At 40.0% G+C, this 13,654-nt stretch overlaps 1 protein-coding gene across 50 annotated transcripts in view; it reads right to left on the bottom strand.

Moving 5' to 3' along the window:
* Positions 1-16: 16 nt before the first annotated feature.
* The window catches only part of BMPR1B (bone morphogenetic protein receptor type 1B), a 531,330-nt gene continuing 517,692 nt past the window's right edge, over positions 17-13,654 (bottom strand). For all 50 annotated transcript variants that reach the window (XM_055587716.1, XM_055587712.1, XM_055587717.1 and 47 more), the window contains 2 exons: positions 5,395-5,525; positions 17-3,859 (listed from right to left, as the gene is read on the bottom strand). In XM_055587716.1, the coding sequence (XP_055443691.1) occupies positions 3,734-3,859; positions 5,395-5,525 (257 nt within the window). In that variant the 3' untranslated portion in view covers positions 17-3,733. The remainder of the gene's footprint in view (positions 3,860-5,394; positions 5,526-13,654) is intronic.

The raw sequence follows: 13,654 nt of genomic DNA, 5'->3' as shown, positions 1-13,654 counted from the left end.
CTATAAGACAACAGACTTGTTCTTTCCAAGGGGAGAATGAAACCATTTTATTAGGGGGAATGTTAAAACAAAGCCATATACAATTTGTAACAAATACAATTGTTTGTTCCCTAGTTCTGAATAATTACAGTATATACAAATTCAGTAAGGCACTGGTTCCCCAAAAGAACACAAATGAGTCTTCTTTTGAAACAGACAACAAAATCCCTTATATAGTCTAACTTTTCTCCAAAAAATATGGCATTGTTTTTTTTGTTTTGTTTTACAAAAGGAATCATAAGTGCTAAATTAACTTCTGATGCCTTCTTTCCTTGCCACAGATATGTGACTAAGTTTTCCAAGGAGCTATAACTATAGAATTTTTCAAGTTTAAAAAACTGTACTTCTTTCAGTGCCTTTCCACCTACCAACAAAGAAGAACAGACCAACAACACAAAACACTGTCACTTCTAATGAATATGCATGACTCTAGAAACATGAAAGTCGATCATTATTCAGTACTCGCTCTACCTGACTACGCAGCAATTGAAACGTGTCGAAGAATTCCCTGTAAATAAAATCTTAGCATATTTTATAAGAAGTTTTGTTTTGAGAAGAAAAAGAATGGTCACTAGTGTCTTTCAAGCAGCGCGTTTCAGGAGGTCAGAGACCTGTCTCCTCACACACAATGTTCATATAACACTGCTGCCTGTGATGTAACAGTCTACACCCTTTTATATAAATAAATATTATGTTTCACGTAGTACTTTATCATCCATAATATCTTACTCTCTAATCCACATAATGGAGTTGTGCCAGACTCCAAACTGAACATAATATTTATATATACATATATTTATATAATATACACACACATACATAAACTATAAACCCAAATATCTTAGCATACAAAACTTATATTAGCTAACAAGTAATATTTTAGGATTCCTTTGCAGGGAAAAGGTTAGAAGAAAATTTTAGTCTTTGAAATTGTCCTGAAAGTAAGCAATCATCTACATGATTTCCAGGTCCCCACTATTCTATTGAGAGACAAAACAAAAAAATAAAATTCACTTCTGAGCTACCAGAAATGTAAAAATCAAAATTAATTATTTGGAAGTGAGTAGGTAGTCTCTTTAAGAACAATTTAATATTTCCTAAGTGAGGTGGATTTTGGTAAGACAGGAAAAAAAAATCTATTCATAAATAAATTCTTATATCATTAAAACACAATAGTAACGTAACGTGTCTTTTTAAGCATACCAGGAATAATTTTTAAATGTCCACAGTGAGTATACCAGGTTGGGAATTAGAGAGTAAGCTATCCATTTTTCCAAAGCAACCAAACAAATTATATGAAAGAAATTTGGACACTATCTTAATTTCTTTCCATTTTTCACAGGAACCAACACATCCCTAGAAATCTAGCTTACCTTCAAATCATCACCTCTCCACAGTATATTCTGATTTGAAGTTATCCATGTATAAGAACTTATGAAAAACAAAACCACATTGTTACCTAAGCACTAAGCCCAAACATCACCTAAATTTAGGGAAAATCAAGAAACACAAACATGTCCCCACTTAACTGACATAAATGTGTACTTATTTGTTTTGCAGATGGTCTGATTAGAGGCACTGAAGTTTCTCTCCTAGGCTCAGATGATTATCACACTTAGCTTTAGCCACATACTCCCTTCTAAGCAATCACAAAGAATATTTGACCTAAGAAAAGGGAACATTTACACTATTATTCAGGTTATCTTAATATCAGTAAAAGCAGCATTCTAATCATAATTATATTTGGAACCAACTATTTTTAATCTTTGAAAAAGCAGAAACTTTTTTTTTCATATTCAAGGATTAAGCAACTATTGTTACAAAGGAGCTGTGGTTATGAAGCACTGGGGAGTGAATGCTGAATACAGAACACCGCTTCCCCCAGACGGTAAGCACAGCTCACAGTCGGCCTCTGCCTTCGGAGGCTTTCTGGAGGAACCAGTCGCCAGCTGCAAGCTCACTTCAGAAGTCAGGAAAATACTTTCTCATTTTTCGTGCACCTGTCACATTTCCAAAAGCTCTCCATCCTTCAGCCACCAAGTGGGGAAATGAAAATGCGTTATAAAACACTGCCCCCTGGAGTATTCTGGAAAGAATAGAATTGCTGGGTTTTTTTTTGGGGGGGGGGGGGGCGGGTTTAAGGGCAAAGAGGAGGGGCTTCCCAATTCTTTGCTAAACACAACAGAATTCTAAGAAGCAAAAAAAACCACAGTCGGGAAGTAAATGAATAAGGTTCAGAGGGATGTGTACAATTGTACCCTTTATTATGCTCCTGTTGTTAAGGAATACTGGCCCTGTCAATGATTTGACTCCTGCTGCTCAAAAGTTTTTATGCCTACATAACTGAATAGGTGGAGAGATGTTCTGCACAAGTGCCACGGAGAAGAAAACAATAATAAATTAAAAAGTGAGTTGAACGTCATGAAAATAAAAATAAACTGAGTCAGCACTCCTGCGATGCTATCACCTAAGACTTACATCCTTCATCTGTATCTATTCTAGACTCAGTCACGACAGCCATAATATCTTGTGGTCTCCACTAGCATTCCTCTGCTGTTCCATTTGGAGGTTATATTTATCTAATTAAAATTAGTTCAATTAACCTGATATAAGTTTCCTCTCCTCTAAACTCAGACAGAGAAAAGGCAGATACTAACTAAAAGAAACCCTCTTCGTACACAGTAAGTCATGCACACCTCTCCCCCTGCGCCCGAGGAGGTCTCTTCCGCATACCTAAGACACAAGCCATGTGCACCTCCATCCTCACCGCCTACCTTTTTGACACCATTTTCTTGGAGCACAGGAGCAAATTATCTCTATTTTAAAGCGCCTTGTCTTCGACACAACTGACAGCCACTTTACTTAATATTGATCCTTTCATTTGAGAGATCAAAAGCATGCAGGGGTTCAACTTCCTACACACAAAAGCTTTGTGTTTAATGAAAGAAAAACCCTAACAGAATCAGAAATACAAAGTGGTTCTGAAGAACAGTGTTAACCTTTACTTCTAGTAGAGTCACGTAAAACCTTCATTTGTCCCACATCCTCTGAAGCTGCAGACGGTCATGGTGGGAGTCCCCAGAGGCGGTCCCACACAGGCGGTGCCGGCACCCAGGTGCGTTCACATTGCTGCGGCTGCCCCAGTGCAGGGCTGGCCAGAGTGGTCTGAGGAGGCAGGGGCACGTCAGGGCTTTTAAGATGAGTTCCATTCGGTTCTCTGGCTTCAACGATTGTCTTTTGGTTGGTAGAGTGCAACAACATTTTACCAATGGAAACACATATTTTAATTTACTTTCCAGCAGAGTTTCTGGGAAGAACTTTAGTTGTTATTCTTTAAACTAAAATAGTATATACCTTGAAACATTTACATTTTTGTTTTATTTTGGCAAAATTGTCTTTTGAGGAAAAAAAGAAAAAGGCAATCCCAAAATACTGGGCTTTCTTAGAAAGCAACATGCATCATATCTTGAACAAATTACCCAGGCAGTTTCTCCCTCCTACAGACAGATGCGAGGAATCCGTGCTTCTGGAAACTTCTGTTTGTCCAGGCTGCTCCCTGAGAGGTAAGAATACACCCTCTGGGGAGCAGGAGGATGTGCGAGGCTGGTACTGTGGATGCTTCTGGAACATCTTTTGCTCTGCCCACAAACAGAAGAATATCTGCTGGCTTTGTCCAGAGACACTTATTCTTGCCTCAGAGCTTAATGTCCTGGGACTCTGACATTTTGGCAAGTGTCTTCTTAACCCGTAGGGCTGTCAGTCTTGAGGCAGGATTGTGAGCCCAGCATTCCGTCATGAGTTTCCCCATCTGCCTGAGACACTGCAGGAAGGAAAAGGAAAACTGGACTTACACTAGAGAAACGTATGATCTGTAAGGCTGGCACTCAATACTGGCTTTTAGTTCTGGGTTTCTGAAATTTGAATGTACTTTTAAAAGATAGTCTTAAAAGCATGTAGGCATAAAATTCCATAAAAATTCCTTTCTCATGCAAATCTTAAAGGACTAAAACAAATTTTCATGTCTTTCTTGTGATAGGAGCAAGCAGGTGGCTTTGCTGATTGTAGAAGAGTGTCTTTGAAGTCAGATTAAACAAATACAAAAATACCCAGGGAGCCTGTATTCCGCTGCACACTTCCGGACTGTCTCTAACACTCGATGAACTTAAATCTTTTATCTAATTCCATACTAGTCAAACAAACATGGTTATTCCTCAATCATAGCTGTCCGCTACAATAATAGCATCACACTATACCATTTAACAAGATTAATGACCTGTGCACAGCCTCACTACAAGCTTCTCCTGTGTTCTCCTGTGGCATGTCAGTTATTGGCCTTCCTGTTGAAAAGCACCATTTCGCTTCATTAGAAATCCTCAGTGAAGGGACTCAGCAATATCAATGCCCATAACCACCTTCAAAATAATATAATCTCCAGCATCTTATAAGGCTTTCTGCACAGCTCACTGGGAAACATATGTATTCTTTAGCATTTCAGTAACTGGCCACAAAACCAAAGAACCAAAAGTTATTTTTAAATGCAATTAACACTGAAGAATTAGTTTATAAACAGTGTTCTGTCCATTTGTCTGCACTGGCTTGGATACTGTTTGTTTTTTTTTTTTTTTAAGGGATGCTTCAAGCTCCTCTCTGAATGTGGCTCTCCCCCAAGTGCTGCCAGACACGCCAGGTCTGAGGGGTCCAGAGTTTCACAGGGCGGATGGAGAAGGGGTGAGCAAGGCACAGAGCGGGCAGGAGAGGCAAGGCTGGCCGGCTCACTTCCTGCTTCTGGGCAGCTCCTCTCAGACCTGCTGCGTAGGTTTCACCAGGACGCACTCAGAACCCGACTGAGTGTGGGTTTGTTCCCACAGCATTACATCATCCTTATTAAGGAAGACCCACAGCCCAGTCAGGCATCTCACCTAGGTCACCCTGTACCACTTCTGTGTACAGAAAACTCAATTCTTCAGACGCCTACCTCTTCTCTCATTAAATGAGAGAATACTGTATGTGAGTCTGTCATGGAGAAAATTCATGATATTTTACACACGCACATTTGGAGAAATAACAGCCTCTATGCAAGTGTCAGGACATCATCAGTAAATGAAATCATGTTATCAGTTATGTCGGCTAAATACTGACCCATTCAATGTATTTTGGAAGCAGCAAAATCAAACAGGAGAAAGGAACAGATAATGTAACATACTGCACTTATCTCCATATAAATTCCTGCAATGACGCACCATTATCTTCCCAACAGAGAAGACGAATTCCTGCAATAAATATTTGGAATTTTGGCAAAAGGAGAAAAGTCTGTTTCGATACTGGTCATGGCCACGCAGTGACCTCCAACCTCACCTCATCGCTGCTCCACCGGTTGGGGAAGGAGGGCCGCAGCTTCTTGATACACACGATCTCTCTCATGTCCTCATAAGAGGGGTCACTGGGCACCAGGTCATGATAGGGGAGCTGATATTCTTCCACTATACCTGAAAATATGATCTTAATAAGATTATTTTCTGTGAAGAGGAAATAAAAGTCTAACAAACTGTTCTCAGAGGAAATTTCTATCAGCACCAAAGACAAGTTCAGGTTGAAAAACAGCAAAAAAAAAAAAAAAAAAAAAAAGCCACAAAAACCCACCAACCTTGGAAAAAATAGGCCCAAATGACACAATATTCAAAAAAATGAATAAAAAGCACATGGAAAAATTATTATACACCCTCAAGCCTTTTTTCCTAACTTCTAAAAGCTAAGTAAACAAACATCTCAGATTTACTTCTGATTTTATAAATGCTCTTGTACTCTGTGCCAAAATTTTAAAAATCTATATAAATCTTGTGCAAATTTGGCAGACACACCCCAAACTCATTCTGTACAATATGTAACTATTTCTATTACTGCAATATGAGATTATGAATCTCATAATAAATTTGGCAGTGTATCCTCAGTTCAGTTCAGTTCAGTCGCTCAGTTGTGTCCGACTCTTTGTGACCCCATGAATCGCAGCACACCAGGCCTCCCTGTCCATCACAAACTCCCCAAGTTCACTCAGACTCAAGTCCATCGAGTCAGTGATGCCATCCAGCCATCTCATCCTCTGGCGTCCCCTTCTCCTCCTGCCCCCAATCCCTCCCAGCATCAGAGTCTTTTCCAATGAGTCAGCTCTTTGCATGAGGTGGCCAAAATACTGGAGTTTCAGCTCCAGCATCATTCCCTCCAAAGAAATCCCAGGGCTGATCTCCTTCAGAATGGACTGGTTGGATCTCCTTGCAGTCCAAGGGACTCTCAAGAGTCTTCTCCAACACCACAGTTCAAAAGCATCAATTCTTCAGCGCTCAGCCTTCTTCACAGTCCAACTCTCACATCCATATATGACCACAGGAAAAACCATAGCCTTGACTAGACGGACCTTTGTTGGCAAAGTAATGTCTCTGCTTTTGAATATGCTATCTAGGTTGGTCATAACTTTCCTTCCAAGGAGCAAGCGTCTTTTAATTTCATGGCTGCATAACATAATGTCAGATGTACACTTTTTTCTACTTAATCATCAGAATGTATTCTTACACACTGAAAATTTAGAATACTATATTCCAGGTGGTGCTAGTGGTAAAGAATCTGCCTCCCAATGCAGGAGACATAAGAGACATGGGTTTGATCCCTGGGTTGGGAAGATCCCCTGGAGAAGGGCATGGCAGCCCACTCCAGTATTCCGGCCTGGAAAATCCCATGAACAGAGGAGCCTGGTGGGCTATAGTCCATGGCGGTCGTAGAGCTGGACACAACTGAGTGACTAACACTTTATTATGTCCTTTCTTGTAAATTCAAACCCATTTATAATCATGAAGGACCAGAAGGTTCAAAAGTTTTCTCAGATCACTCCAACTCACCATTTATTCTGTCCCCTGCTGAGATTACAGATCAAAAATATATGTACTATCTATATTACTAGTTCCTTCTACTGTGTGCCATCTCCACATAAGACAATGAAAGCAAAGGTCTCCTGGACAGGAGACGCTCATTCATTCCCGTTCTTCCTCCCTTCCTAATCCTCAAAATGATGGTTCTGGAAATCTTAAGCAAGGATGCTATTGATCTCATTCAGCATAGATTTTCCTTGGTGCCTAATGCCGGTGCCTTACCTGGCTGGACAGATGCATGGTGGTAGGGTGGGTGTACAGGCCACCACAGACACAGAGCCAACCACACAAAATTATCAATTCACAGGAGTCTGTCTTTGCCCTCTAGACCTTACTCCTCTCTCCTTATCATGCAATAACATTATCAAAATTTTCCACAACTGCTGCCTTTGTGTCTGAAACTTCAAAAATTTCTCTTTTCTCCCAAAGTCTGAAAGGCCTATACCTGGATATGTCTGCTTCACCCAAAAGTATCCAGACTAGAAAGATAAACCCCAAATTTCCAATATCCTCACAAAGGAGAATGTTAGAGAACAGAATCTCTGTGCTTGTCTCCTCTGGAAGAGCAAAGAAACTCATCTGCTGAGAGTCTATGATCTGCAAGGCATGAATAGTATATGTTATAATTTATCTTATTAGATTCTCAAAACTATGTTTATAAGATAGCACTATACAGATGAGTAAAGTTGATTTTGAAAGATTAAGTAACTTGCCCGATGCCATACAGTTGGTCTTAGACAGAGCTGGGTCTTTCTGACAAATATACATCAATCTCATATGGAGATAAGGGAACATGTTAGTACCTCTCTAACCCCCACAGGCAAAGACAGCCCTAGAAAAGCAACTAATACTCTGCTGTCTACATAAAGTTGGCTTGTTTCCTAAGTAGAGAATCCTGGCTCCTGTATTCCTGCACACAAGCTTTCAAATAAAGGCTTCTTGTAGCCCTATTCACTTTTAGATGTTCAGGAAAACATAATTAGAAAAGTAGAGGAGGAGCCAAGATGGCGGAGGAGTAGGACGGGGAGAACACTTTCTCCCCCACAAATTCATCAAAAGAACATTTAAACGTCGAGTAAATTCCATAAAACAACTTCTGAATGCCGGCAGAGGACATCAGGCACCCAGAAAAGCAGCCCAACTCTTCGAAAGGAGGTAGGAAAAAATATAAAAGACAAAAAAAGAGACAAAAGAGGGAGGGGCGGAGTTCCGTCCCGGGAAGGGAGTCTTAAAAAGAGAGAAGTTTCCAAACACCAGGAAACCCTCTCACTGCCGAATCTGTGCCGAGCTTTGGAAGCACAGAGGGCAACATAAAAGGGAGGGGAAAAAAAATAAACAATTAAAAATCGCGGATTGTGAGCCCTACGGTAACTCCCCCAGCGGAGAAGCAGTGCAGACGCCTGCACACGGCATTAGCAAGCGGGGGCTTGGCAGGGAAGTGCGGCGCGGGCTGTGTCCCTTAGAGTAAGAATCGGGCCGAATGTCCTGAGCGCTATCTGAGCGAAATAATTTCGGCTAGCAAACCAGACTGTGGGATATCTACCACGCGAAAAGCCAGCCCTAACCTAAGACACCGCCAGGCCCGCGCACAGAACAAAGGACTGAACAGAGATAGCCGGCTGCAGACCTTCCCCCTCCGGTGACAGGCAGCCAGAGCCGGAAGGGGGCAATCGCAGCCCCAGAGAGACACTATCTATAAAACTGTAAGCAGGCTTCTTTGCTAACTAAAACTTCTTGGGGGTCTGGACGGTCAACATCTGCCTGAGAAGGTGCGCCGGTTTTACACCCAGATAACCGAGTGGCGGGGAGGCGATAAGTCGCAGCATTGGCGCCCGCCAAACACCTCATCACCTGAGCTGCTCGGATCTGGGAAGAACACAAAACGCAGGCCCAACCGAGTCTGCGCCTCTGAGGACTACCCAAGTGCCTGAACCTGAGCGGCTTGAACCTGGGAGCTCAGCCCAGGGCCGGCCTCTGATTGTTCCCGGCGGAACAACCTAGAGCCCAAGCAGTGTGGGCAGGGAGGCTACACGCGCCGTGAGCGGGGGCAGACCCAGTGTGGCTGAGGCACTGCGAGCGCACGCCAGTGTTATCTGTTTGCAGCATCCCTCCCTCCCTCCCCACAGCGCGGCTGAACAAGTGAGCCTAAATTAAAAAAAAAAAAAAAAAAAATAGTGTCCTCAACCATCCCCTTTGTGTCAGGGCGGGAACCAGACACTGAAGAGACCAGCAAACAGAAGAAGCTATAACAGAGGGAAACGCCTTGGAAGCTACAGGCCATAGATTAAAACCCTGTGGTTACTACGGATTACATAGGAAGGGGCCTATAGATCTTGAGAAATATAAGTCGGACTAAGGAACTGCCAAAAATGAACTGAACCCACAATACTCACACCAAAACCAGAGAAAGACCTAGATATATTTTTACTATTTTTACGATCAATCTTTCTTTCCCTTTTTTTTAAAAATTTTTTTTAAGTCCTCTATTGTCCTTTAATTTTCACTTTTATAACTATTACTTTGCAAAAAAAAAAAAAAGACCCTATTTTTTTTTTCTTCTTCAGCAAACTTCATATATATATTTTATAATTTTTTGACCGTGGTTTTTTTTTTTTCTTTTTTCTTTTTCTTCTTTTCTTTAACATTGTATTTTTGAAATTCCAAATTCTACTCTAGATTTTTAATTTTAGCCTTTTGATATATGTTATCAATTTTGTACCTATAGTTTTTTTCATAATTTCTGTGACTTTTTTATCCCTCTGTTTCTTTCTTTTCTTCTTTTATATAACATCGTATATCTGCAATTCCAAACTCTACTCAAGATTTTTAATTTATGCTTTTTGGTATTTGATATCAATTTTGTACCTGTATTTTCTTTATAATTTTTGCGACATTGTTTTTGTTGGTTTGTTTGTTTTCTCTCTTTATTTTTCTTCTTCTTTTTTTTTTTTTTTTTTTTAACATTGTATTTTTGAAATTCCAAACTCTACTCTAGATTTTTAATTTTTGCTTTTTGGTATTAGTTATCAATTTTGTACCTGTAGTTTCTTTATTACTTTCACGACCTTGTTTGTTTTTCTTTATTCGTTTTTTCTCTCTTTCTTTTCCTTCTTCTTTTCATTAACATCGCATTTTTGAAATTCCAAACTCTACTCTAGATTTCTAATTTTTGTTTTTATGTATTTGTTACCAATTTTGTACCTTTAAGAACCCAATCTTCAGGACCCATTTTTCACTAGTGTACGAGATTACTGGCTGGACTGCTCTCTCTCCCTTTGGACTCTCCATTTTCTCCACCAGGTCACCTGTATCTCCTCCCTAACCCCTCTCTACTCTACCCAACTCTGTGAATTTCTGTGTGTTCCAGACGGTGGAGAACACTTAAGGAACTGATTACTGGCTGGATCTGTCTCCCTCCTTTTCATTTCCCCCTTTTATCCTTCTGGCCACCTCTGTCTCCTGCCTCCTTCTTCTCTTCCCTGTATAACTCCGTGAACATCTCTGAGCGGTCCAGTTGTGGAGTGCACACAAGGAAGTGACTACTGGCTAGCCCACTCTCTCCACTATTGATTCCACCTCATCTCATTTGGGTCACCTCTAACTCCCTCCTCCCTCTTCTCTTCTCCATGTAACGCTGTGCACCTCTCTGAGTGACCCTCACAGTAGAGAAACTTTTCATCTTTAACGTAGATGTTTTATCAGTGGTGCTGTACAGAAGGAGAAGTTTTGAAACTACTGTAAAATTAAGACCGATAACTGGAAGTAGGAGGCTTAAGTCCAAACCCTGACTCCAGGGAACTCCTGACTCCAAGGAACATTAATTGACAGGAGCTCATCAAACGCCTCCATATCGACACTGAAACCAAGCACCACACAAGGGCCAACAAGTTCCAGGGAAAGACATAACAAGCAAATTCTCCAGCAACAAGGAACACAGCCCTGAGCTTCAAGATACAGGCTGCCCAAAGTCACCCCAAAACCATAGACATCTCATAACTCATTACTGGACATTTCATTACACTTCAGAGAGAAGAAATACAGCTCCATCCACCAGAACATCGACACAAGCTTCCCTAACCAGGAAACCTTGACAAGCCACCTGTACAAACCCACACACAGCAAGGAAACGCCACAATAAAGAGAACTCCACAAACTGCCAGAATACAGAAAGGACACCCCAAACTCAGCAATTTAAACAAGATGAAGAGACAGAGGAATAGCCAGCAGATAAAGGAACAGGATAAATGCCCACCAAACCAAACAAAAGAGGAAGAGATAGGGAATCTGCCTGATAAAGAATTCCAAATAATGATAGTGAAATTGATCCAAAATCTTGAAATTAAAATGGAATCACAGATAAATAGCCTGGAGGCAAGGATTGAGAAGATGCAAGAAAGGTTTAACAAGGACTTAGAAGAAATAAAAAACAGTCAATATATAATGAATAATGCAATAAGTGAAATTAAAAACACTCTGGAGGCAACAAATAGTAGAATAACAGAGGCAGAAGATAGGATTAGTGAATTAGAAGATAGAATGGTAGAAATAAATGAATCAGAGAGGATAAAAGAAAAACGAATTAAAAGAAATGAGGACAATCTCAGAGACCTCCAGGACAATATTAAACGCTACAACATTCGAATCATAGGGATCCCAGAAGAAGAAGACAAAAAGAAAGACCATGAGAAAATACTTGAGGAGATAATAGTTGAAAACTTCCCTAAAATGGGGAAGGAAATAATCACCCAAGTCCAAGAAACCCAGAGAGTCCCAAACAGGATAAACCCAAGGCGAAACACCCCAAGACACATAGTAATCAAATTAACAAAGATCAAACACAAAGAACAAATATTAAAAGCAGCAAGGGAAAAACAACAAATAACACACAAGGGAATTCCCATAAGGATAACAGCTGATCTTTCAATAGAAACTCTTCAAGCCAGGAGGGAATGGCAAGACATACTTAAAATGATGAAAGAAAATAACCTACAGCCCAGATTATTGTACCCAGCAAGGATCTCATTCAAGTATGAAGGAGAAATCAAAAGCTTTTCAGACAAGCAAAAGCTGAGAGAATTCTGCACCACCAAACCAGCTCTCCAACAAATACTAAAGGATATTCTCTAGACAGGAAACACAAAAATGGTGTATAAATTCGAACCCAAAACAATAAAGTAAATGGCAACGGGGTCACACTTATCAGTAATTACCTTAAACGTAAATGGGTTGAATGCCCCAACCAAAAGACAAAGACTGGCTGAATGGATACAAAAACAAGACCCCTGCATATGTTGTCTACAAGAGACCCACCTCAAAACAGGGGACACATACAGACTGAAAGTGAAGGGCTGGAAAAAGATTTTCCATGCGAATAGGGACCAAAAGAAAGCAGGATTAGCAATACTCATATCAGATAAAATAGACTTTAAAACAAAGACTGTGAAAAGAGACAAAGATGGTCACTACATAATGATCAAAGGATCAATCCAAGAAGAAGATATAACAATTATAAATATATATGTACCCAACACGGGAGCACCGCAGTATGTAAGACAAATGCTAACAAGTATGAAAGGAGAAATTAACAATAACACAATAATAGTGGGAGACTTTAATACCCCACTCACACCTATGGATAGATCAACTAAACAGAAAATTAACAAGGAAACACAAACTTTAAACGATACAATAGACCAGTTAGACCTAATTGATATCTATAGGACATTTCATCCCAAAACAATGAATTTCACCTTCTTCTCAAGTGCACATGGAACCTTCTCCAGGATAGATCACATCCTGGGCCATAAAGCTAGCCTTGGTAAATTCAAAAAAATAGAAATCATTCCAAGCATCTTTTCTGACCACAATGCAGTAAGATTAGATCTCAATTACAGGAGAAAAACTATTAAAAAATCCAACATATGGAGGCTGAACAACACACTGCTGAATAACCAACAAATCACAGAAGAAATCAAAAAAGAAATCAAAATTTGCATAGAAACGAATGAAAATGAAAACACAACAACCCAAAACCTGTGGGACACGGTAAAAGCAGTCCTAAGGGGAAAGTTCATAGCAATACAGGCACACCTCAAGAAACAAGAAAAAAGTCAAATAAATAACCTAACTCTACACCTAAAGCAACTAGAAAAGGAAGAAATGAAGAACCCCAGGGTTAGTAGAAGGAAAGAAATCTTAAAAATTAGAGCAGAAATAAATGCAAAAGAAACAAAAGAGACCATAGCAAAAATCAACAAAACCAAAAGCTGGTTCTTTGAAAGGATAAATAAAATTGACAAACCATTAGCCAGACTCATCAAGAAACAAAGGGAGAAAAATCAAATCAATAAAATTAGAAATGAAAATGGAGAGATCACAACAGACAACACAGAAATACAAAGGATCATAAGAGACTACTATCAACAATTATATGCCAATAAAATGGACAACGAGGAAGAAATGGACAAATTCTTAGAAAAGTACAACTTTCCAAAACTCGATCAGGAAGAAATAGAAAATCTTAACAGACCTATCACAAGCACGGAAATTGAAACTGTAATCAAAAATCTTCCAGCAAACAAAAGCCCAGGTCCAGACGGCTTCACAGCTGAATTCTACCAAAAATTTAGAGAAGACCTAACACCTATCCTGCTCAAACTCTTCCAGAAAATTGCAGAGGATGGTAAACTTCCAAACTC

The sequence above is a fragment of the Bubalus kerabau genome, chromosome 7, assembly GCF_029407905.1.
Source record: "Bubalus kerabau isolate K-KA32 ecotype Philippines breed swamp buffalo chromosome 7, PCC_UOA_SB_1v2, whole genome shotgun sequence".
NCBI classification, from domain to species: Eukaryota; Metazoa; Chordata; class Mammalia; order Artiodactyla; family Bovidae; genus Bubalus; species Bubalus kerabau.
This window is presented reverse-complemented; position numbering and strand designations above follow the sequence as displayed.